The sequence below is a fragment of the Nothoprocta perdicaria genome, unplaced genomic scaffold (genome assembly GCF_003342845.1).
Source record: "Nothoprocta perdicaria isolate Ctin4 unplaced genomic scaffold, notPer1 scaffold_154, whole genome shotgun sequence".
Lineage (NCBI taxonomy): Eukaryota > Metazoa > Chordata > Aves > Tinamiformes > Tinamidae > Nothoprocta > Nothoprocta perdicaria.
In genome coordinates this window covers 782,185-808,523 of record NW_020454694.1, presented here as the reverse complement: position 1 = coordinate 808,523, position 26,339 = coordinate 782,185, and the positions used below count along the sequence as shown (strand labels likewise).

At 38.0% G+C, this 26,339-nt stretch overlaps 1 protein-coding gene across 1 annotated transcript in view; it reads left to right on the top strand.

The window, feature by feature from the left end:
• Positions 1 to 617: 617 nt before the first annotated feature.
• Positions 618 to 26,339, top strand: part of SUGCT (succinyl-CoA:glutarate-CoA transferase) — a 278,027-nt gene continuing 252,305 nt past the window's right edge. Inside the window, exons 1-7 of the mRNA XM_026035002.1 lie at positions 618 to 662; positions 754 to 827; positions 4,371 to 4,456; positions 5,262 to 5,312; positions 7,522 to 7,642; positions 19,367 to 19,458; positions 25,875 to 26,018. Coding sequence (XP_025890787.1) covers positions 779 to 827; positions 4,371 to 4,456; positions 5,262 to 5,312; positions 7,522 to 7,642; positions 19,367 to 19,458; positions 25,875 to 26,018 — 543 coding nt within the window. The 5' untranslated portion in view covers positions 618 to 662; positions 754 to 778. The remainder of the gene's footprint in view (positions 663 to 753; positions 828 to 4,370; positions 4,457 to 5,261; positions 5,313 to 7,521; positions 7,643 to 19,366; positions 19,459 to 25,874; positions 26,019 to 26,339) is intronic.

Genomic DNA, 26,339 nt, shown 5'->3' with positions numbered 1-26,339 from the left:
AGTGTATTTAAACACCTTTTTAAAAATAGCTTTATTATATGAATAATATGARTTATTATTGTATTTTATTTAATAATTCTATCTGGCCTCTTTTTCTGTGGTGGCCAGCGATAGGACTAGAGGAAATGGCCAGAAATTGAAGCACCAAAAGTTCTACAGGAACTTGAGGAAAATTTGCTTAACAGTGAGGGTTGCAGAGCCCTGGAACAGGCTGTCCAGAGAGGTTGTGGAGTCTCCTTCGTCGGAGATTTTTTAAACCGGCTTGAAYGCAGTCCTGTGCCACATGCTCTGGGTGGCCCTGTGTGTGCCGAGGAGTTGGACTAGATGACCTCTGGAGGTCCCTTCCAACTTAACATTGAACTTGCTAGATGTTTAGAGCAAATTCTACAATGTTGATCTAAGTTTTTCTAACTTTGAAAGGTGCTASTTGTGTTCTGTAACCCTCAAACCATACCTATGCAGGAAGCTTTACTATCCTAGGGAGGGGAAGGAAGAGGAGGGAGATGACTGAGTGCAAGACATGAGAGCAGTGCTTCAGAGYGCCTGTGAGAAAGGTCTTGGCAGAGGATTCAAGACAAGGGTTAAGTTACTGTTTTCTGTTTCTTGCCAGGTGCTAGTAATGTAAAGCCATTGGATGGTGTGAAAATTCTTGATCTAACAAGGTTTGTGTTTGTTCAGAACAGTCTGTCTAGATGCAAATACTTTGATAAAGCAGTGGAAAAGAAAACACATTCTTTTCTTTTAATATTGCAGGGTGCTTGCAGGGCCTTTTGCCACAATGAATTTAGGAGATCTAGGGGCTGAAGTTATCAAAGTGGAAAGACCAGGTAAGATTGACCTTTCTTTCCTTCATCACCCTTCCCTTTTTCTCCCCACCCTTTTCTAAGTTCAGTAAGAATGAGGGCAAATTTAACAAAAGTTTGGTCATGTTTCTTTTGAAATATTTTACTCATGCTTAATTTTTTTGAGGGATTCTTGGATTTACAATAGTGTCTTGGGCCATGTGCATGGGTTGAGGGTGTAAGATCAAGCATCTTTGAAGATATTTAGAAAGACTATTGCCTACTGTGCTTATTTAGTGATGGTTATTTTTTGGTGATGGTGGCTGGCGTTGTGTTTAGAAATATTTACTTTTGTACATATTTGTATAGGCAATGACTTGTATGTCTGAATCATGTTGACATCATCCACATCTTTGCATCATGTGGCAGAGAACTGGTTATTTGTAAGTTTGCTGAAATATGTATGATCTGGTTGTTTTTATAAGTTTAACATGGTGCTCTGGGTAGATGTGCCTTCAGAAGTAGCCTATATGGATATTTAGCAAAAATAAGGATATGATGAGTTTGAAGTTGTAATGTTTAAGGTTGTAATGGCATTTTTGGAGTTATAAATGGACATAACACTGAGCCATGACCTAATCCTGAAGTACCTTGTTCTGTCACTCAAAAGAAAAAAAAAAATAAGTTGCTTTCTTTAAATTGCTTGGACTCTGCTTAGACTTTAATTTGGTCATGTGAATGTTAATGTGCATGGGGCTTGCTTTATAGTGTAGTGCTAGTGTTGAAGCAGGGTTTTCAAGTAAGTGTGTAGGACACACAAAGTTTGTTTCTATACAGAGAAGTAAAAAAGTAAAAACAATTGCTTTTAAAACACTTGACAAAAGGGTTTGCCAACTCCAGTCAAGATGAGCAGGTCTGCAGCTCATAACTTACTTACAGGATTAGTGTAGTTTTATGTTTATGTCATTTTTACTTTATTTTTTTTTAATTGAGATTTTTTGTTTTTTCATTTTCTTGGTGACCTCACTGGGTTATTGGGGGCTGAAGACTGCAATTTCTTCTTTGTGCTCCATGACTAAATAATATTGCAGTTTGTTTTTTAAAACATACAAAATCATAAACTGAGTTTATATACGCTTACATCATGCTGAGTGGGATTATTTAAAATCCACAATTATTCTGYCACTATTAAAATATTACCAGAACTGAGGTCACCACTGATATTTTGTGATGCTGTAGATTTTACAAGGTGCCTTTTCATATACTTGAAGGCAGTAACTCTCATGCTAGCGCTCAGTACTATCAAATTAAAGACCTCTGCAGGATTTTGTGGCCTTATCTTTTATTTCTCCAGCCTTCTTCTCCAGAGACCATAGGTRCTGTATGAGAATTGCCATTCTTTTAAGTCTGAGGAAGAAAATATCCATCTGTGTTTTCAACCTGCTTAAATCCATTTCATGCCATAGCCATATTAATTGGACATCTGTTGCTTATCAAAACACAAGGCTTCCAGCTGGTCACTCAGGGCTCTTTTCTCTCAGAAATAGTGGCTTTGCACATGGCTAATATTAATGCACAGGAAACTGTGCTTGTGGAACCAGTCTTCTGTGAAGATGAAAATATTAGATTTTTGCCTTGTCCATTCTTGTGATGAGCATGACTAACTATAACACTAGTTTTGCATGACTGTGTCTAAAAGTGTGGGGTTTTTTTTAATAAAGGCTTAGAAGTATGTATTGATGCAGTTAGATTTCTCATTAAGAGTGTGAAATTAAACTTTGTTGTTTGGCTTATTAGTAAATTGACAGGATTACAGAAAACTATATTGATCCTTTCTCTACTACATAACTGTGAGGAGGGCTAATTCTGCAGCTTTTGGAGTGAGGCCTTCATCTGGCTTGCCTGAAAAATGCAACATGCCACACAGCTGCACCTTGTCCTGTGTTACTTCCCATCCTGTGCACTTAAAAAACAAAACAAAAACTCTTTTCTGATATTAATAGTTTTGAAATGAGCAAGTAAAGATAAATTACGCATTTGAGACAGTAAAACTTATTTCYTGTATTTTAAATGGTAAAGATATCTTCACTGAAAACTTCTTAAATGTTTGATCATATCAACTAACAGGTCATCCCCTGGTCCTTCATCTCTGTGTCAAATGTTTGCATGTTGAGACAGGGCAGGAAGTTGTGTACCATGAGATGAAACTGGCAGTTATTAATCCAGGTATCTGGGTTATGCAAAGAGACAATGTCTGTGATCAAGTATGGACTGATAACTTCAGGAATGCACTTTCTAGCTTTTCCAGAGTTTTGTTTTGCCATTGAAGGATAATATCAGTCTGAGAATTCTTAGCTTCGAATCCTAAAAGATTGTGGATAATCTACTTGTTCTGTGAGATGATACCTGTTTTCACAGTAGTAGTGTCTATAAAGCTAGACTTACTCTCAGGCTTAATCTATAAAGGGTAATAGCCACATAGGTGTCCTGTATGCAAAATATTACTCAACTGTTTTGTTGAATGACTTGAAGGGAGAAGATACTTCTTAATTTTTTTTCCCAACCTTCCCATAAACAAACATAATTCTTTGAGAGGATAGAAAGGACGAAAGCTGAGGAGCACCAGTAATTTGTATGTTTGTATGGCTTCTACAGAAATGGAGTTTAAATGACTGTGGCTTCAGGTGTAACCACAGAGTGCAGTTTACTCATGTAACAGTGGCTATGCTGCATGGGACTAAAGATTCATAAACTCAGTTGCTTACCTCTGAGCGCTCGTATCAAATAGTCCTCAGTGTTGCACTTGCTAAGTGGTTAAAATCTAGACAGGTATGTTGCATGTCCACTCGCTCTTGGAATCAAGATGATACAAATGAATTAAAATTTATTTTTTAATTGAAATAAAATAAATGGCCAGGTCTTGTAACATTTTTAAAAGGTTTAAAATTGGGAATGAAGCTTAAATGCTACAGTGACAGGAGCGAGTCTCTGCAGCAACTTTAATACAATCGTACATTTCAGTAGGGCAAGGGCACTCCTGAAGGGGGTGGGAGGTGGGGGACTCTGCCAACTGCTGCAAGTGCTGCTGCCTTTTGCCTCTGCGCTGGAGAGCACAAGTTGTTGCTGAACATTAATTACCTTGACTTCTTGCCTACAATGTTTCAGGAACAGCTGATTGACTCTGAGCAGCACAAGAGCTTCTGTTAAAATTTTCCAGATCGCCTGAAAGAATGTCAGTGTAGAACTGTTTTAAGTTAAAAATAAATTAAGCCAATAAAAAATTGGTGGCATTTGGCTGTATATTTACATTTTTAAATTAATAATCACAGCAGTAGCAAAACAAAGTATTCTAAAATAATCACAGCACTACCAAAACTCACATCTGTTTCATATAATCAGCTTTTAGGCTTTYTTGACATAACTCCCCCCCAAATATGTTTCAAAAAGTAATTTTTGCTTGCTGTCATTGAACTTTAGGAGATTTATATATAACCTAGGGGTAGAAAGAAACAAACAACCTTTGTATTCATTTTTCTTTCTTGCCTGTTTAATATTGGACAACTGCAAATGTTGTGTTATTTCTTTCAGGAGTTGGTGATGACACTAGAGCCTGGGGCCCACCTTTTGCTGGAACAGAAAGTGTTTATTACCTCAGTGTTAATCGAAATAAAAAGGTAAACGAAAGTGCCATATTGAACAGTGGCCGGTGTTTTCTGTCTTTACAACTATAGATATGGTGCTTTCAAATTATTTTTTTTAACTTTGCCAGTATGAGGTGCTGTACTGTGTACAGTATGTAATCACTGASAAATTTAGATGACTTATGATTAATTGGAAATGAATAGCAAGAAATCAAATAAAAATGCTAAACACGGCAGGCTTCCAATTTGTTTTCTGCTGAGACTTTTTGCAGTAGTGACATTGGCATGAAGTTATGTTACAAATTTCAAGAAACCACTCCCACTCTCCCCCTCAAAAAAACCCAACCAACCAAAAAAAAAAAGAAAAAATCAAAGTGAATACCAAAACCAAAAAAAAAAGAAAAAATCAAAGTGAATATTTGGGAGGGGTGGGGGAGGGGGAGTCTGAAACCCTGTAATATATTTCTGTGGTCAGCTGAGACCAATGCAAAATCAAGAGTGGTCCTGCCTGTCCTCAATTGTCTATGTCTCTGGTATTTTCTCTTTTTTCTACTCAGCTGATGTGAGGTAAATCAACTGAAATTAAACCCTGCTGAAAGAAGCTTACTTTTTCTTCTCTCTCTCTTCTCTCCTTTCCCTCTCCTAATCCTCTAAAATCAGTATTTTAGATGAGTCAAATCAGCTGACCTGCCTTACCTGGTAACTGGAGTAGAGGAGAGCAGTAACTTCAGACTGTACTGTAAAATTTTAGTTTTGGTTACGTTTAGGAGTTGATGATAAGGACTAGAAGATAGTTTACAGAAATGATGGYGTGTGTTGGTTTGTTTTTTGTTCCTAGAGCATAGCTGTCAATATGAAGGACCCAAAGGGAGCTAAGTTAATCAGAGAGGTAGGTTTTAACAGAACTCAAAATGTATCCGTTTTGTGCTGTTTTGAATCTGAGTAATAATAAAATAACTTTGAATTTCATAGATTAACTAGATATCTGATAATGAGAAAATAAGTATGTATTGTGGTTAATTTGTTAAATAATAAATCATTGTTTCTATGCTTTGTGCATTTGGACTCAAGGTGAGAGGTATTCTGATTGTTTTAGATAGCATGGAATTTGCATTAAAATACCACAGGCCATTTCCTTGTGACTTTTATTGTTGTATTTTTGTAATACAGCAATATAACATTGCTGTTGTTGTTGTATTTCATGGTGCTGTACAGTTTGATCAGCGCAGTCTGAATCTTTTTTTTCCTAAGAAAGTCAGTACAAAAAAGAAATCTGGGCTCCAATATTTTCAAGGTCAAGTGTATTCGTGACTTCTGTTGAACAACTTCTGTCCTGTAGGTGAAATTTGTATTTATATTTCAGAATTTGAATGATACTTCTTTTTTCCCCAAAGAAAAAGGTGTCATCTTTGACAATCTGTGAAACTTGTGCTTTGTTATCCTTTTTTATTTACTGAGAAAGATAATACTTCCTACTTGCTGCTGCTGAGGCTTTAGCCCTGCAGTACTAACATATCCAAAAGGGTGAGCTGACTTCTGCCGGTGTTTCAATGTCAGATTAAATCACTTCTGTTTTCACATTGAAACCGTGTATGACCTGTAATTAGTGGAATTTGTCTGTTAATATTTTTTGCTAGAAATATTATCTRAAACAGCAATAGGTTGATTTTTGGTTAATTTGTCTTTTTTGACAATCTTTTGACAGTCTTTTTTTCTGTGAAAATGTGAYCCTTCATCTGGAAATTGTTAGAGTTGATAAGCTGAGGCTTCTCCAGTGTTTCCTCCCCAGTTCCTTTGTAGAAGAGAACCACTTATAGTTGACTGTTACGAAACTGTATATTTTTATTCTGAAAGTAGGGTGAAGAGACGTAGTAAAGAAAAAAATATTTCGCTTGGTGTACCCAAGGTACATTTTAGATAAAATCATCTTCAAGTCAATACAATTGTCAATACAAGACAATTTTCAAGCTTTGTTACTTATTTGACTTCTAAAAGAATGGAAAAGAAGAAACTATCTAACAATGTTTACTGGTCCCATGTGTGTGGGCTGGACCTGCCTTGTGAAGAAATGAAGGCAGCTGAAGCTGTGATTCAGGATGAGCTGGAGGGAGAGAGAGAGAGAGCCTGAGCATTATCTCCTTCTATGTGGCTGCCACTGTTTGTGATTATGAAAGGCTCTTCTCTTCTTTTGACCCACAGGAAGATTGCATCTTGATATATATCTATATTTACAGTGGTTTTCAAAAAATCTTTCTTAAATTTACAATTTCTTTCTGCCTGCAAGACAGGCCCCTGCCCCTATAACTCCGTAAGCCCCAAATGTTTCTTTTCACATGGAGTTCTTTTGCCTCAGAAATTCTGAATTAGTGTCTCCTATTCAATCATATTTACATATCCATAATTTCTTCTAGGAAATTATGATTCAGTGCTCAAAGTTGTAAATTAATCTGTAAATTCAGTAGGTTTTGAACTAGGCCGCCCATTCTGTTGTGATGCAGAAAGTCATGCTGCAGTACTTGACAGCACCGTTCTAACTGAGGTGAATGAGATGTTCTTTGGAACCTAATCGTATTGCTGTGCTGACTGCTTTGCTCTTATTTACAGCAAGGGGGAAATGCGGCCTCTGTGAMACTAAGTGTAATTACTAGTTTTGCTATAAGCATGTTTTAGAAATTATTTTGAAGGTAAAGAGGTACTTTACCTCTTTATAATAAGGTATATAAAGGTACTTTACCCTTTTTTTTCCCCTCAAGTTTTTTGCACAATCGAAGTGTGATTTGAAGTTGCAGATTGATCTATATTGGTTAGATCTTTAGAAAATGATGTAACATTGGTAATAGAATTATGTTGCAGTTTTATCTAATGGTTTTAAAGACTGTTTCCTGGGAACACTGTTCCTCTAATGAGTAGCTAGCAGAGATTTATAGTCTAGCATACCTAATCAATCTGTCTAGGTTTGTGATTTCTTTTTTTTTTTCCTGCAAGAAAAACAGGAACAATCTTGATTAGAGTAATTTTAAGTTACATGAGGAATCTGTTGAACTATAGGAAGCTTATTAACCTATCTTACTTTCTTCCATTCTTTTCTTTTTTCAAAGCTTGCAGCTGTTTCTGATGTTTTTGTGGAAAACTACATCCCTGGGAAACTGACTCAAATGGGTCTAGGTTATGAAGACATTGAAAAGATTGCTCCTCATATAGTGTACTGTTCAATCACAGGTATTTTAATTTTAGTAACTTGTGTTTGTTATTACCTTTTATTATTCCAGTCACCTTAAGGTGTAAGATTTGTGATTATATAGAAATGTATTTTATTAGTTAAGGTTAGGTTGGAAGATAGGAAACAACTAATGGAGGGTGGGTGATTTAGATTTTCTTTAGACAGTTTTATTTTGATAGTTCTAAATGCTACCAGATTGGCAACAATCTGGTAATCCTAGTGGGCTTACTTTACTATTCTTTTACTTATATTGTAGAATTGTATTCCCGGAAAACTTATGTTACTTTGCACATATTGACTGAAAAAGGGAGAAAAGTTGTTGATGGTTTGGAGATGGTGCGTAGGATGATAGAGGTAGAGGTAGGAATATCAAAGCCTGTATACATGTACAACTAATATTAAATATGAAAAGCCCAATGCTAAAAATGACCRGACACTAACATTAAAGGAGCTGTGCTTTTCAAATCTACTGCTTAAAAAAAAAAACCCAATAAAAGCAATGAAGATACAGATGCTTGCAAACCAGTTTGAAAACTCTAGCTATAAACCAGAGTTATGATACTGAATTTCTAAAGAATAAATGGCTTTAGCCTTTTGGTTATTGAGTATAGGAAGCACTTAATGGGAACCAGATAATTTAGTGTGTTGGGACAGTTTTTGTTTGTGTCTCTTAAGGACAGAAAGGCAATTATATTCTAGGCTTGCTGAGAACTTGTTTTGTCTTTTGTTATGCACTATTTAGTTTTGTTATTAGTGATTAGATTTTCACATTTATGTGCATAACATTGTAATTTGTCAAGTGTATTTTTCTTTTTCCCTTTGAGGAAGGAAACATTAAGGTAGGAAATCATCTGGTTGTTTCTTTGATTGTGACTTTGCCAAGRCCAAATATAGATGCATTTACCATCATATTTAGCATCATATTTAAAAAACATTCTGTAATGGTGTTGACCGTACTGCAGTCAAATCTTCTTGTGTATGTGGGGGAAAAAGAAGTTTCATGTAGTAAGTCTTAACTTAAAATGAGTCTTTTCTGAAAGCAGGCAGTGTGTCTGCTCTGCAGTCCTGTGCTTTTGCATGGCACCTGCACCACTCATTGCTCACTATCTATGGCATTCAACTGCTTTTTGACTTAYGCTTGTGGCTTCTTGTGCGTGGAGGCCTGTTAAAAAGTGGCACTTTKTTTGAGCACAGCAATCTGTCCACCCGCAGCATCTTGCATGTTTTAATTTTGGGCACTGCAATTTCTGAACAAAAGTCAAGTTAATTTAGGCACCYGGGATGGATGCCTGGGCTTGTGAGAAATGGCCACAGGTAGCAGGTCACGCTGTTCTGACAGGCCCTGAAGAAGTTCTTGCTCCCTCTGACTGAAGGCAGGAGCTGGGCCTGTAGCAGCGTAAGGGAATAATGTTTGGAATTAACCTGAAGTGGCCTCAACCTGGGACAAACTGAACCTAGGAGATTCCAGAGAGCTCAAATGTAAGGTTTCTGATGAAGAAATGGAGAACACAATCTCAGGTTATTTGGTACTGTCATCAAAAGCCATATATTTATAAAATGCCTAGCTAGGGCTATGGAAAATATGAATTAAGGAAGGTCTAAAGGGAAGTGTTGTTTGTCAGATGTGAGATGTGCTGGCCTAGAGCTTTAGTTTAAATGGACTAGTTGTCTTCCCAGATAATGCATATTGTTGAGATAAATTACCTTGGTAACAGAAACCCACATCCCAAGTCTAAACAGCGAGATTTCATTTGTCGTTTTGCACCTCACTTAAAGGCTGTACCAGAGATAATAGAGGAATCTTAGTTCTCAAGGCCTTTCTGGTTTGGGAATCCTTTCAGGGATCACRATACTATATAGCATGAATTATGTTATATGGACTTTGAATGAAGAGGAGAGGAAGGAATGACTTAAGCTGTTTAACTTGGTCAGCTTTGAATATGCTTTTTAAAGCATGTATTTTATGTATGCACTAGTGTATAGTAGTTAACGGGCAGTTTTATGTTGATTGTTAATGGCCATCATGAAGTATTTTACATCTTAGATGCAAGAATACATAAAGATATTTTGCTATGATATTTAATAATAAGCAGCTAAGAAATAAACATGTCCAGTCAGAATTGKTTTTTTTCCCCAACTTCAATTTCTGATTTTCTTGCCCTTTTTACCTAGGCTACATGCTGAAGTCATTGTAGCAGTTTCATTTAATAAATTACAAGTAATTATTGGACACTGCTTTCCTTATCTACTCTAGTCAAGTCATTAAGGTGACTGGATATCACCTGGAATGGGTTGCTCCCTTTCAGAGCTGTGCTACCCTTCAATTTAGAACATCATAGGTGTGGAATGCAATGGATACCCAAGTAATTTGAAGGAATTACAGCATAAGTTGCAAAGCAGCCCTGATCAAGATGTCCTAAGGTTTTTTTTTTGTTTATTTGTTTTTCTCATCCAATTATTAAACACAAATCTAAATGTAAAAATGTTTAGTATGCAATTTGATTTCATTTTAAAGTCTACTGAAAAATACAGAAAGCATCTTTTTTTGACTGAGAACAGTACTGTGTCTTACCTTGGGGCTATTCCAGAGAGAGTGAGCTCCAAAAAAGCCTTTTCTTTGCATATATTTATCCTTCATAAAATGTGCAGGCATGCACAGTGTTTAAAGACTGCTATTTGTGTGAAAATACATTTGTCTTCGGAGTTCAGAGCCTCTAAWTAATAGCAGTGCTAATTAATAGTCTTTTCTTCCCAAGAGTTGCATTTTTAGAATATTTTTACCCAGTTATTGCCAGGTTCGCAGCTGCTGGTTGTATTTTGCACTCCTGGTCGCAGTGAAGAATAGCTGTGCCTCGCTTGTARGTGAGGTTATTTGCCAGATTCTTGAAGTGGTTCAGATGCTGAGTGGGTGCTCTCATTGTAATGTCCTCTTGCAGCTTGTTGCATACGAGTTTGTTTTGTGCTGCTTGATGTTGAGCCAGATGGAGCTGCTCTGTCTTTGGAGTATTTAGTGTAGCTGTAGTTGGGGCTGGTTCCCCTGYGCTCTCTGTAGAGATCCCAGTGAGTGTCTGTCTGCTTCTGGGTGATGGGTGAAATGTCAGGGAGATGTCACCAGCTTACTCTTTGTTTAATATTTCCTCTGTCTCTCAGTTTAAAACACAGTCTCACCACTAAATCTGGTCTAATCAATACCAGGTCCGGGGCTGTATGGTTCTTCCTGGCATCACCACCTCCTCACTTCCTCAAACTGCTGTTTTTTCCCTCTCTCCCGCCTACTGATGCCTTTGTGCTCCCATGCTCTGTCAGATCTGTTTTCTTTCCCAGTCTGTATCCCTTGGCTGCAACAACCAGTTCAGCCTCTTCCCTGCTTCCAATYCAGCTCCTCACCAAATATCACATTTTCCCATCCTCTTTGGCTCCARACTTGCGCTCTCCTACCACTCCTCTCCCAGACAATCTTGTTTTCCAGTCCTTCAGGACTTCAATTCCGGTATGTTTTAGTTGTTTATCCTTTTCTCCCTTGCAGTGGTAGAGCTGCTGGGATGAGTGCTGAGGGAGCATGTGCCTCACAGAYTGAATCTCTAAAGATTTGAGCCTTGAAGCCTTATCAAGGGTTGCCTTGGAAAGTGTATCATGACTCTACCTATGTCCCCTACCTTCCCTCTTACCTTAAAAGGGGATTAGGGCATTTTTTAATGGGAACAATTATAGAAAAGTGTAATATTGACATAAACCTCCTTTTTTTTTTAATTAAGTCTTTATTCAAAAGAACAGAAAGTCTGYGGCTTCCACCCAAGTTCTTCCACCCAAGTCTTGAGCTTAGAAACAGCAGAGTCCTTCTGTGATATAGACAAAGCTTTGATTCCTATRCAACTTAAAGAACAGACTCTACTATAGAAAATGCTTTTTGTTAATAGAACATCTCCAGGGGTGACTGCTTCAGCTGAATGCACATGCATTGTGGTACCYGCTGCAATCTGGAAGACACACTCCTTAGGAGATAAGATACTTTACTGTTTACTCAGATTGCAGCAAATTTTCTTAAATACCCTGAATAATTTGGGATTGGCTGCTTTTACAATTTTGGACTGTTGTAAATTGTCAGCAATTGCAAAATGAAATAGAGGATCATTTTCTAGGAAGCTCTGGGTCACGTGTAGGCAAAGAGTTAAGGTATCAATAGGCAAGAAGCTGTCTCCTTTTTGGTGTTTTGCACTTCCTGATTAGTAAAATGAGTTTCTTAAACGTCTCTGACAGGAGATGCCAGCCTTTCCATGGTCCTTGCTGGACTGAGGATCATGGTGATTTTCCCAACTTGGGAGTGCTTGCAAGCCCTCAAGCTGCCTCTTATCACTCACAAGTTACTTTCGGTGGCAGTAGACTTGGAATGAATTGAACTATATATTGTGACAGTTCGATGGTTGAAATCAGTTTAAATTGTTCAAAACTGGCTCCTTAAAGCAGAGGTCATGAGGGAGGGACCGTTTATTTCTATTGAGTTTGAGTAGCAGTTCAGACAGGGATGTCCTGCCTTGCTTCCAAACAGGAGGGGGCACCCTTTAAAARGAGAACATTGGCAGCATTTCCAAAGCAAAGCACTTAGGATCTACGTGAAGCACAGTAGGCAGTATGTTTTGAAAGACACTCAATCTTCTTTTTCTTTTTTAATTATAAAACTTCTAGAAGGCATTGATTTCTAATTTACAAAGTAATTTACTAACTTCTATGTTACTAGGTGAAATTCTTAGTATATGCAGTGTATACTGAAATCCTAATTGCATGAAAAAATATAAATGATTTTTATATAAATTACATATTTTATGGTAAGAATGAAGGCRAAAGACCTTACAGGCTGTTTTAAAGAGAAATAAATGGCTAAGACCAGCAGGAATTTATCATGTTTCTTCCACACAGTGATACTCTCGGCAAAGCCTCCTACTAGCCATAGCTGAATGAGTGGGATGTTCTTCCTGATACTGGACAGGGAAACTATACAGCAGTAAAATATGACATTGTAGTTCTTTTTATAGGGTGTTTAAGAAGAAAAAGAAGCTTGAAAACAGCTTCTTTGTGCAGAACTAATGCAGGTCTGACAAGCCTATTCAAGGGAAGAGACTGCTGTAAACTTCAGCCGCCTGACAAATCTTTGGAAATGAGCAGGAGGTTGTGTTCCATATGGGAAGCTTCTATCAGCCTGGCTGTTGTCGGTCAGGAATGGGACGAGGTGTGAACAGTGCCCAAGTGTGAACAAGAAACTGTTCCTGCTTCTTGGCCAGTATGAAGCATGTACAAAGTTTATGGATCAAGTTGTGAATCTTTTCACCTGCTCTACTTCATCAAGCAAATTTGTATGTGTAAAATATAGGTGTATAACTGTATATGTGTGTATTCCAAATATTCTGAAATATATTCCAAAGTAGACTTTTACATATTCTCCATTTATATGATATGTATTATGTAACTATAAACAAATTATAAAAATAAAAATTTATTTGTATATTTATATATATATAATTTATTCTTCTATAATTTCCCACATGGRGAAAAAATCCCCTAAATCTCCATACATTTAGCCAGAAAGTACCATGTAGTGGGGAAAATGTTCACATACAGGCTAAATTGCCATATTTGGGCGGTATCCTGGGGCTARAATTACCATGAATGGGCATTTCAACCATTTTGGGCCATTCCAGCAGTGACTAACCATATTTGGGCATTTTGACCCTATTTGTGCACTTTTACTATATTTGGGCATTTTTACCAATCAGTGGTAAGATAAAGGGACCGATCTGTTCCTCATGGTGGAAATGCAAGATACTGGCTCTTCAGTTGGCAATAAATTTCAGCCAAGATATTCCAGATGATTATCCCCGCTGGATAGGCTGCCTTTGCAACAGGAGTAGGTTCTGCGTGGACACTRGCAAGGTGGCATCCTCACTCCTGCCAGTCTGTAGAAGAGACTTCTGTTGAGAATGAAATKAGGCCTGGACACTAGAGTGAACTTTGGGAGTTATTCTTTTGGATATATGAGGAATATCACTCTTGGCTGGTAACTGAGCCAGCTCCCACGTGCTGGTGGTGCCCGGCACTGCCTTTGGACTTGTACCTGCCCATAGCTACTGAGCAGGGAGTGCTCAGCAGGCCGGCTGCGCTCCCTGCGTGTGTAGCGAGGCCTGGGTGGATACTCTCCGTTAGGGTTAGAGAAGGTAGGTATGTCCCATCTCCTTTGAAAGGGGGAAATGGATTGCAAGGGCTGTAATTGTTTTAACCAGAAAACAGGCCCCGGATTTGATTTTGGAGTTGTGTAGAAATGCATCCCCTCTTTGATTGGGAAGCCACTTCCACCTTGAAACTAGTGTGGGACTAGTTAAATTTTGGCTCATTTGAGGGAAAAGAGCGATAGTTGCGTTCTGAGACTCTGCAGGGAAGTCCTGCCTTCCCTTGACTTACAGTTAGCAAGCTGAAGAGCTAGGCGGCACGGTCCAGAGCTGCAGGCTGCATTTAGATATTGCGTAGAGTTCCAGTTAATGCTTAAATCGGCATCTGTAAAAGCAACAAGGTAATTGGCATAAGGCATGTGAACTCGCAAGCATTGGTTGGGAAATGAAGTGTCAGGTCTTGATGCCTGCAGATTTAAGGTGTTTTATTGTTGCTTTTGCTTGTTTCATCTCAACYGTTGCTTCTGAATTCCCCCTTATTGGGTTGGCTCTGCTCTGTGGTGAGTTCGCCCGCCCAGGATGTGGCACATCCTTCCCTTCTGACCAGCACATGGCCCTTGATCATTTTGCTAACGTATTTGGCGGCTCAGACTTTGCCAAGCTTCATATAGGGTGTCCGTTAGATATATATGTGTGTGTGTGTCTCTATATATATAATATATATATATGTACATATTATTACAGGGAATGGCTTGTGTTCTTCTGCTGTTCCATTAATCTTTATTAAGGAAAGATGGAAGCTGTCTTTAATTGAGTATTTTCTGTTGGCAATATGGTCAAAAGGTGTTTCTCATTAATTTGTTATTCAGTGGGGATAGCCATCTATCTGGTTTCAATTTGTGACAATATTTAGTTCCTATTTGCAGAAAAGCCTATGTTGAACGTATTTTCTGTGTTTTGCTCAGACTATCCTATGCAGCTTTATATGCTTTATAATGTCATTTGTCATGTAGGAATCTGGCTGCAGGGAATTGGTCTGTGTTGACATCCTGTCTCCATGTTTTTTTGCCCTCTTTTAGTACARTGTGTTTTATATTTTGTCTCATAATTGTATCATGCTATCAAATCATGAAGAAGTGYAGAAATGATGGGATTTGGTGCTCTTTAGCATATGATACTAGTATTTTGGACAAAGACCATTGTGAGAAAAGCAGACCTTTCTTTTTAGAGCATTAAATATCATGTTCAATTTTCCCTATAGCAGTTAAGGTCATCTTCATCTTGAAAGCAAATTCCCAAATGCAATAAAGGTAATACAAAGGTCATTTAGATTTAAAAAAATCTTTATTTAGCTGGTAGTTCTCTAAGYGATGATCTTGCAAAACGTTGTTGTCTGTTGCTCCCAGCTGCTTTCAGACAGCTCCCACACAAAATGGTCTGTTTTTATACAAGTGCTAGGAATTCTGTCATTGTATCATCAGTAATTCCTAAGTAAGCAAATGGAGTGTCCAAATGTGTATTCAGCACATCTTGGAGCAGCACATCTTGGATGCATGGACACATGGAACGCTGTGTGGGCCAGAGTTGTTTATTTGGTTTGCCTGCTTGCTCAAAGTTTAGGAAGAATGCCTGTCAGAAATGTAGCAAAAATCCCACTGTCATCAGGCAAAAGTGAAATAAAGCCATGTTGTCGCTGCCATTAGCATTAACATTTGGCTAGCATTGTCTAAGCTCAACCTGGGAAGGCACATTAGTCTGATTTAGCAGTTCTTTTTGGAAGTAATGTAGTATTTGCTAGCTTTTTTCTTTTTCTTTTTTTTTTTTTTTAATTTGATGCAACATTTTGTGCATGTGACGTTTGGCAACTTCCCTAGTAACATGTTCTACAGCCTAGTAGCTTTTACCATTATTACATTTTTCCTGATCTCAGCCTGACCTTTCTCACTTGATAATATTTATTTTGGTTTCTCAGAATAGAATCATTTAGGCTGGCTTCCTGAGTAAAGCATGTCTCGTATGTGGTAAGTATACTCGAACAATTTTGATCATAYTTAAGCGGAGAAGCCAACAGTAGTTTGTTATGACATGTTGTTATATCCCAAACGTTTGCCCCATATGTTGTCTGTAAGCATTATAATTTCTCTAGCAGGGTGTTTTCGAGTCGAGTGCCATCACGTGGCCCTTCACTGCGAAGCGCAGAGATGCGGGGCTTCGTTGTGCCAGCAGCATCTCCTTACTTTCACACCGGTTGGTCCCATGTCAGCAGAGCAGGAATGTTCCACAAGCCCTAGGGAAGGAGTTAGGATTTCTTGTCCAGTAAAGAGCATCTTGATGATCTAGGTGTCTCTGGAAAAAATCTGAGGAGAAGAAATACTCACATTTCTTCCACTTATCAAGAATTGCTGTGATGTAGTAAGCAGTATGTAATGCAGTATAAGCAGGAAACAGCAGCTTGACTCTGTTCTAGTTTTATTTGAAAGTGCTGGTATGTAAAGGAAACTTTATTTGTTAAGAGTGCCTTTTTGCAACTGGCTGAAGCTTCCCTTGGCGCATAGTCTTACAGAAGGTTGCTTCTTCTGCAGTGCCTCTAGCTAGCGATGAGGATCGCTGTGGTATTACAGTTTAGCGTTTAGTTTGATATATTATGTCTCTGTTTAGCCAGAGAAAGAGGTTTTTTTTTTCTTTTTCTTTTCTTTTTTCTTTTTTTCTTTTTTTCTTTTTTTTTAGCTTCCCACTGGTCTCTTGTTGTCCTTGTGTTTGAAAATTTGTCCCTTAAGCAACTGTAGACTTCTGATTTTGGTTCTTCTTATGGTTCCCTCAGCTGTAACTGTGAGCTGCTTCACTATTCCCTTTTAGCTGCTTTTTCATCACGTTCTGTAATTTATGAAACTAAGTGTCGTTTAACACAAAATATGGGTGGAAAATAGTTTCAGGAGCAGAGAAGTATCTGGTTTTGTCACATCAAGACTGCCTTACTTTGCATATTCACACAATGTGTCTTGTGCTGCCTATTAGCAAAGGGAGGTGATGAAGACCTTTAAGAACCTCCTCCATCGAAGTCTCCAACTGAAAAGGCAGTGATGTGTTTTGCATTGTCTGTTKCTACCTGGAAAATTGCTTTCATACTTATCTCATACACATTTCACTTTCCTCACAAGAAAGGAAAGACAATTATGTATAAAATAGAAATAGCTGAATGATCAGGAGAGGTGGATGGGAGTGCCTAGGTTGTGAGAGGTAGTTCTTTGGTGGACAGTTGACTCTCGGTTCCTGACTGTTTCAGATACCTGCTGCACAGATTTTTGCTATGCTWTGACCATGAAATTTTTTTCAAAAACACTTGGACATCTAGACCAGGGTTACAATCCTTCAAAATCAGCTTGATTGCTGGACTGATGTGAAGTTTGCAGTAAAGCAACATAGCTCCTAGCGTGTCAGTTTGGGGAGCTTGGGGTGGGGAAGAGATCTGAAAAGTTGGGCCTTTAACYTCAAGTTAGGTAGATGGCTGCCTCTCCTTCCCAAGCATTCCCTATGTGCGTGTTTCCTGGCAGCAAGCCACCTTCGCTGACTGTAGTTTTTGTCCCTGCACTATCAATTGAGAGTTCAAACCGAAGATAGCCTTGTGTTTCTTTTGGCTGYGATCTTTGGAAACTAGCTAGATGTTCCTCAGGACTTTCGATTTTATTCAGAAAGCCCTCAAATAACAGGCCAATTTCAATGCAGAAGTTATCGTGTGTGGAAAAGGACTTACAATATGTATTTCGGTGATACCACCCGAGAAATGTGGCAACCGCTTGCTGTTGCTCTTCCTGAGTTCTGTGTTTGAGGGATGAGTGTAAATCCTTACTGAAGGACCACTGAATGGAATTTTTTATAGTTCATCTTTCAACCTACTGAGTGCTTGATTTTCAGATGTTTTCTATTTTTCCAAACACTTGTGTTCGCAGATGTGTTGAGATGTTTTTGCTTTACTCATATTTGGGGCTGCTGCGTAATTTCTCACTTATTTCAATATGCTTTTGACTATTCAAATAACACAGTTTTGGGTATTTTTTATTGAGTAAGATTTTATTTTTGAAGTAGGTCCATACACATTTAAGTGATTTTAATGCTGCAGTTCATCCCTATGAGATAATGGTATGTACATAGTTAGTGCTAGTCAGTGCATTTTTGGGCAAATGCACCATACTTGCTATTGTTATATCAGCACTTTTTGGTAAGTGTAAATGTCTTTTTGACAAATGACCGATCTTTCCTTTCCTATGAAAGAACCCATTTTACCATTTACGGTCACCCGTTGTCCAAGGAGACAACAATTTTATCTTGACTGGAACTAGGTAAATTAATTTGGAGCCTGGAAGTGGTTGAATTTATTACGACATTTAGGAGAAACGTTTATATCTTGTGATCTTAAAGGTTGTCACAATTTCTATTGGATACAATGATAGGAGTAAAACATGTTACTACTTCCCAACTGTCTTCTACCCCTTGTGTCTTTGGTTCTGTAGAACTAAGTCAGTCAGTAGCTGCTTTTTTGGCCATTTAATGTTATTACATTGCACAGGCCCAGTACATTTCAACCTTAAAGCATTAGGTTGTATTTTTATTGTTGCAGAGGAATCCCTGGCAGAGCAATAGGATTGATAATCTAGATTATTTTTTTTAAATCACTTCAAGTGATCCAGGAGAGGCTCCTCAGCTAGAAAATTTTATGGTTGTCGAAGGAACATGATAGAGTAAAACAGAGCAAGAACATCAATTCTGCAGCTCAATAGAATTGTTTTTAAACTTTTCTATAAAATCTGTTTGTGTTTCTGGCGTTTCAAAAATGATACTGTTAAGACTGTTGGAAAACAATATTTTTACCCATTGGTAAGGGGTTCTAATAGAGAGTTTTTCTGGATGGTAATTCTGTTTAAATAATGTGGAATGAAGTGAGAGAAGTAAGAGTAATTCATGTTTAAATTATAATGTCATGATTTTGGATGCCATATGGTATGTAAGGTATCTGTATGGTGATGGAAGTGTAACATGAGCCATGTGGAAAATCTTTCTATGTTGGAGCAGCATATGGTGGTCTGCAGGGCTATGGTAGAACCTCTGGAATTATGTCTGAGTCCCAACCTCAGTAAATTTAAAAGTTCTATTCTTAATAAATAAGAATCTATTCACAATGGATGAATAGAACTTGGCAAGGCCAGAAATCTATGCAGAATTAAGATCCAACATATCAACAGCATGGGATAGAAACAATAGGTTTGCTCTTAAGGTAAATGGCTGATAATGTTCTTTAGTTTGTACAACATGAAGAAATTGTGAACAAATGCTGATGAGAAATGCTAGTTGGTTCCTTTTCTTTTCATTCCAATATACTAAAATGTGTTTATATACTAAATATACTGTATACTAAATACAGTGTGTATATATATAAATATATATAGTGTGTGTATATATATATATAAAAAAATCTAGTTTATATATATATTATATATATACAAAATACTAAAATATATTAAATGATGTGACTCATCCTCAATCAAATTAACTGTTCTTTCTCTGTTCTAGGTTATGGTCAGACTGGTCCAATGGTTCAGAGAGGAGGATATGACTCCATTGCAGCTGCTGTGTCCGGTCTCATGAATATCACAGGACATGAGGTACTGTGCTTAGCTTGTACATAGCAAAGATTCTGTTAAATTTGCTAAGTTTTGGTTGCTGCACACAATGAAGTCAGATTGTGCTAATGCAGCCGTGTTAGGTGCCTCCCGGGTTCCAACAGGAGGTAGTCTCTCTGTAATTCTAAGATTTATCTCCTTCCAGGCTTTCAAAACAATTGAAATACCTGAGAATGTTATATCCTAAATTTCCACTAAATAAGATGACAATAGTTTATTGTTAGCTTGTTCATAGACACTTGAATTCATTGTACTGTCAGATACAATGTGGACAGCTGAATGTGGGAACTGTAGTTGCTATAGTGAGAAGGCTTGCTTTGATACAGTGAGAAGAACGTTGGCTTTTGAAGAGAGGGAATTGTGGAGAGTCAAGCAAATACGTACCCAGGACTCTGCCGAACTGTCATTCAACCTGCTTGAAAAAAAAAAAAACCCAAGAAGAGAAATGCTTTTAGTGGCTCCGGAAGAACTGCATGTTGCTCTTCGTGTTGATAGACAAGATCTTTGATAACTGAAGCACCTCAGAGATAGCTTAGGATCTGGATTTCGTGCTTATGTAGAATTTTGGTGAAACAGGTGTTTGAGTGAGACAGATCGAAGCATTTGCAGATCAAGGACTGTGGTCCACAAAGATCATTTTTTGAGTAGTGTAGTACTGCAGATATTAAAATTATAGAATTCTTAAGGTTGGAAGGGACCTCTAGAGTTCATCTAGTCAAATCCCCCCTACACATGCAGGGTCACCTAGGGCACATGGAACAGGGCTGCATCCAACTGGATTTTGAAGTTGTCCAGAGAAGGAGACTCCACAACTTCTCTGGGCAGCCTGTTCCAGGACTCTGTCACCCTCACTGTCAAGAAATTTTTCCGTAAGTTCCTGTGGAACTTCTAGTGCTTCAGTTTGTGGCCGTTTCCTCAAGTTCTGTTGGTGGCACCCACTGAAAAGAGGCCGGTCCCCTCCTCCTCACTGCCTTCCTTGAGGTATCTATAGACACTGATCAGGTCCCCCCTCAGCCTTCTCCTCTTCAGGCAGAACAGGCCCAGCTCTCTCAGCCTCTCCTCACAGGGCAGRTGTTCCAGGTCCCTGATCATCTTTGTAGCCCTGTGCTGGACTCTCAGTAGCAACTCCACATCCCGCTTGTACTGGGGAGCCTAGCACTGGACACAGTCTCCAGATGCATTTTATGTATCACAAACATTAGCTAGCCCTCTGCAGTGCTGCTTGTGATGTTGTGGAGTCACTCCTGCAGACCTGTACTGATCTATATGACACTTGCCTGCTCTAAATAAACAAGCAACTCATCAAGTTTCCTTACTCAGTGTCAGCTCTTTCTTTTTCTTAAGCTGATTGTAGCAAAGTAAACATGGGTTATCTGAGCATAACTCCGTGGGGGATTGATATCCTGCCTTTGGGAATCTACGCCCATAGATTTGTTTTTTTTACTGAGAACAATGGCAAGTATTGGAACTCTTCTGCCTCAGGCAAATACTATTACCAGAACCCTCCTTTCTATACAAAACTTAAAAAAAAATTAAGCATTGTTTAACCGAGACAGCTGCAACATCTCATGCGTAGTGTCCTGAGAGTGTATTATCTGTCCATTGCTGCCCTGTTGTTGTTGCATAGCTATAGTAGGAGGATCTGCAGTCCTGCAGCTGCTTGTAGCAAGTGTTAATCTCAAATATTGCACTTCAGAAATGGGGGATTGCAGTGGGGATGGAGAAGTTTGTTCCCACTTCATTTAACCGTCACGTGTCACCTCAGAACAAAAGGAGATGCCAAGGTCAATGTGGTTGTCATGGACATTTCTGTTCAAACATCCCAGACACATGCAGGAAGCACACGTGAACTGACCTCAATGGGCTGATTATAACATTGGAAAAATAACACTAATGTAATTAACTTTTTTTAATATTTTGACCCTGGTGCCAGCAGAGTGAAGTTCAGTGCTTCCAGTGCAATGTCAGGTACTTCATACACATTTGAAAATGTACCAAAGTTAGATGGAAGTACAAACTTGACAAAGAGGTAAATCTTGCTAGTACAAACTCAGTAAATTAAAATAGATTCAGAAGGAAAAAAATCCTTCTAAAGCTTCTCAATGATTATGTGGATGACAGAGAATATAAGGGTTTTACTAAATCATCGGATGTAAGTTATGTCATGAAAACAATATTCCTCCATGGCTGTTATGAAGATGTATTTTATTAAAAAGTTGTGTTAACATCTACACTGGAAGCCCAGATGTTCACATCACCTCACCAGGACTTGAGGCAATGTAATCATAAGAGCAGTTTCGTTATTGTTAGTAACGGTTCTGTCTATTCACCAGGGGCTTTTAACAATCCCAATTTAGTCATTCGCTTGCCTAATTTAAGTAAACATGCTCAAACTGACTTTATTTTTCTGCATTTTGAGATTTCTTGTATTTTATTTCGCCCTTTTCTCATAACCATTTTCTGCTATATAAAAGAATAATTTTGCTTTGAAGGCTTTAATGGTCAATAGCACTATAGATATAAATGTGGTATTTGCTGTTGTAGTGAGGACTGATTCAAGTGGTTTTAAAATATTGTATTTTTCTCTGAAAGTTTACCATCAATAATACATTGTTCTTTTAAAGTAAGTCTATATTTATGTGCGTGTGACTGAGTTTTGTGGAATTTTAAACAGAACCAGCTCTGGGGGGAAAAAAAAAAAAGGAAAATCCTGTTTCAGTCAGCAAGTAGAGAAGAGTTTAAATAAATAAATAAAGAAGGCAAGTTTTTTTTTAATTAGGCCTTGAGATCTCTGTTATTTGATCAACAAATAATTTGCCTACTAAAACTAACCTGACAATTTGAAGTATACACTAGAGATCAGCTGAAAGTGAATTACAAATGCTTCTCTCATGAACAGTTGGAAGGAAAAAAATTCTAGCAGATACAAGGTAGTTTTCTTATAGCATTGTGGTAGCCATAGATAATCATGCCAGTACAACAGGGCTCTGTGAAAACCCTCTTTCAGTAAAGAAATCACGGAGTGTCCTTGCAGGATGATCTTGGAAGTCTTAGTTGATGGAGCTAACAAATTCTAATGAATTGGAGCAGCAGCAACAAAGCATCTACACGCATCAGTGGGGCACTTAGTTTTCAAGTATATTAATACATGTCCATAGCTCCAYGGTGTTCTGACACTTTTAAGTGGCTGGAACTAATAGCAATGTATATTCTATTTTAACTAGGATAATTTCATAAATTTTAATTTGTTCCCACCATCTGGCTACTGTTTCAATTTCAATGTCTTAAAGGATTTTACTTTTGCAGATTACTCAACTTTATTGGATAGTGAGTTAACATATCTCCAGTTAGTGAGCTCGTGATATTAAACCATGAAATTCATAGCTTACCAGCACAGGAGTTTGAGGAAAGACTTATATATTCATTAAGTCTGTCATTTGTGCTCTTCCTTCAGTCCTTTTAGTCATGTAACACTGTAAATTTGAGATAGCATAGAGTGGCAGAAATGGAAGTTTCTGATCCATACAAGTATGTTTTCCAGGTTACCTTTAAGTTAAGGAGAAGGTGAAGTTGTTGAAGGAAGAAAAAGAGTAGTATAAAAGCAGAGTGCACCAAAGATACAGAATAATATCACATTTGGTGCGCAGTAGGGGACGAAATGACGAAAAAAGAGAAAAGACTCTATGCTTTGTACATCTCAGTTAAAAATAGAAGAGAATTTCTACATGAARAAATTCCCAATAGCTTAGAKTTTATTTATTTATTTATTTTCAGAGAAATACTTCTAACTGAAATGACTTAATGGTGACTATTTTGAAGTGCTTTCTAGCAAATAAAAGCTCTGAACCCTGAGATTAAACTCTAACTTTGGACGTACTGCAAAATTGCAGGCAAAACCTGCAATTGCCCTATGCCACGTGCTCTAGGTGACCCTGCATGAGCAGGGGGGTTGGACTCGATGACCTCTGAGGTCCCTTCCAACCTTCGGCATTCTGTGATTCTATGAAAACGGACTGCATTTGAGCTGCTGTTTGCTGGTTTTGCCAATTGTACAGAACCAAACGCATTTAGTGCTGAGTAAAGTTCTTTAAACTGTGTTTCTATGCACCAATATGAAAGCTACGTGCCATCCAAACTTGTATGTCTGCAGTAGATTGCCTCTGTTTTGGAAATGCGAGAAAACTGTGGAATTAGGAATTCCTGGGTGTTTATGGAAATGTGCGAGCAAGAGCGGGGAATCTGTTTTGTCCAAATCTGTACCACAAAAGGCATTTGGAAATGAAAGTAGATGCTTGGGGTCAGATTCAGTTTTTCTTTACATAAATTAAAATATACTAAAAGGACCGAGCTTACACTGATGACATTTTTATTGTCCTGAGAGACATAATTTATAGACACTTTCCTGGTTAAACACTTACCACATTCAAGTTTCATATTTGATGAACAGAAAGCTTTTACTTCATGTATTCAGATACATCAGTGCCAGATGAATATCCCTTTGATGAAACTTTCTATGACTCATTAAAGCAATAACTTCAATTTAATTAAAAAAAAAAAAAAGTTGGATGTAGGGTCCCCTTCTGACTCCAAGTGACACATGATTTTAGATATTCAGGACGTGTTTATGGTGGCCCAGTCTATTCAGCAAGCATTCTTTCTCGCTGAAGAAACATTTTGTTTAGCTGAACATGAGACAGCAAGACATGATTGGGAACTACAGTACCAGAGGGGCCATTTTTTTGTCTTAAAAAAGCAAACAAGCTGCAACAAGAGAGTCCACATGGTATACAGCTCAGAGCTGCTGAAAAAACATAGCCATTGTTGGTTCCTATTTGCTACAGCAGCTATTTCCTGTCTGTCAAGACTACTGGACGTGGACTGCTTTTATTGAGGGTGTTATTTCCAAGTAATTTCCACTTCTGCCTGTATTGCTCTTATATTGCTCATGGAAATCTGGGCTGACCGCAAAGAGGAATTAGGCCTAAGGCGGGGGGAAAAAGGTGTTCATTCAGCTCCAGAATGGAAGTTCTCCGAACATCTTGTGGTTTTTTTCTGGATCAGAGTGTGTTGGCAAACACATTTCCATTAATAAGGCATTAAGCAGACCGGAAAAATTGTGACTTAAAATTTAGACTGAAGGTAAGATTGAGCCATTACAAAGCAGGAGAGAACCTTCATACCTTCTCTCAGTATGCATAGCTTGCATACTGAGCAAAAGCCATGTCCTGTAGTTAGAGTTCAGCCCAGCCTTTGAGCCTAGTTAGCTACATGATTTGCCAAAAGTACCTTCCCCTTGACCAGGGCTCTCCTCTCAATCCTTTTACCAGAGCAGTAGTGTCGCTTAGAGGCTATAAGGAAGCTTTTCTTTTTTTGAGGGGTCTTAAAGTCTTAAAATAATAGCTTTACTTGAAGAGTGGTTTTTTTTTTTTTTTTTGGTGTATCTTTCCTGTGCTCAGGAAGTTCATTTTACATTATTAAGTACTTGCACTGTCAGCAGCTCCATCAGTGATAGGAAGGTTTAGTAGAAAATGATACAACTGTGCAAATGATGTTTCATCCTCAATGTCAAGCAGCCCTCTAGCCCCTCTTTTAGAGCATAGGGATGGACATCTAAAAGAATCTGCTCCACGGTAGTTACAGCTGTGTGCATCTTGTTGTAGACAGAGGATGGACATTAAAAGACAAGTAAAGTGTGAAAGATGGCAGMTATTCATGCACATGTTTTTTTTWAAAAAAAAAAAAGACAGGAAGGAGTGGAAGTTATTTGGACTGCTTCAGCATTATAGTTTATTGAGTGTTAGGGTGAAATTAAATAAAAGTAATTCCAAAAATTGGATAACATGTACTGCTGGTAGTTTGATTTCTCATAGCAGTGTTCTCTAAGGGGAACTGGTAACAATGTTTTTATAAATAAAAGTTAGCATTGAAAAGCAGACATTCTTGCAGTATCTGAATCAAAAGGGAAAACTGCACAAAAATATAGATTCAAATTTATGGGGCTGTATTATTCTCTGAAACAGGCATGCACCAGGGTCAATATAAAGTGGGAACCCTTTAAGTCTTTGGCTTCCAGGCATAAGGAAATACAGTTTTCACCGAAACAACATCTCTTTCCTTTTGACCTTGGTGTCTGAAAAGGTTTCTAGGGAAAAAAGGAGTGTAATGAATATTTCACAATTCGTAATTTTTGCAGCATTTTGAAATTAGAGAAGTGTTAGATACTGCACGAATGTCTGTTTTTCAGTGATAAACATATTGTATCAATTTACTCAAAGATGCTCATATTTCTTAAAGGTTKCAATGGAGAAATGAACACTGCAAAGATGGCCTTGTGTGAAATATACTGTAACAAAAGAGGTTTGTTTGTTTGTTTGTTTTGTTTGTTTTCCATTTTTTAGGCGGGTGAGCCAGTTAGACCCGGCGTAGCCATGACTGACCTTGCTACCGGGTTGTACGCGTATGGAGCAATTATGGCTGGTTTGCTTCAAAGGTACAAGACGGGCAAAGGGCTGCACATTGACTGTAATCTCTTGTCATCTCAGGTAGGATTTTAAGGAACAGTTTACTGGCAGTTTCTTCAATCTCTCTGAATTAAAAAAAAAAATCAATCGCATAAATGTATGGCCCTAAAAATACTGTTTTGACACTACTGTAAGAAATGAGACCTTGGCAGTGGGTAATATCTTTACCAGAGGATATTTCTGCACAAAATCACTAGTGTATTAAAKTAATTTAAAGGAAAAATTTAGTTTCTGATTTGGACAATTAAACAATAAAGTAAGTGCAGAAGTGCAGTGTTTTTTTCATGTTTAAAAGAYATTCTAGCAAGCTGAAAAAGTTCAAGCATTTTGAGCATGAAAGTA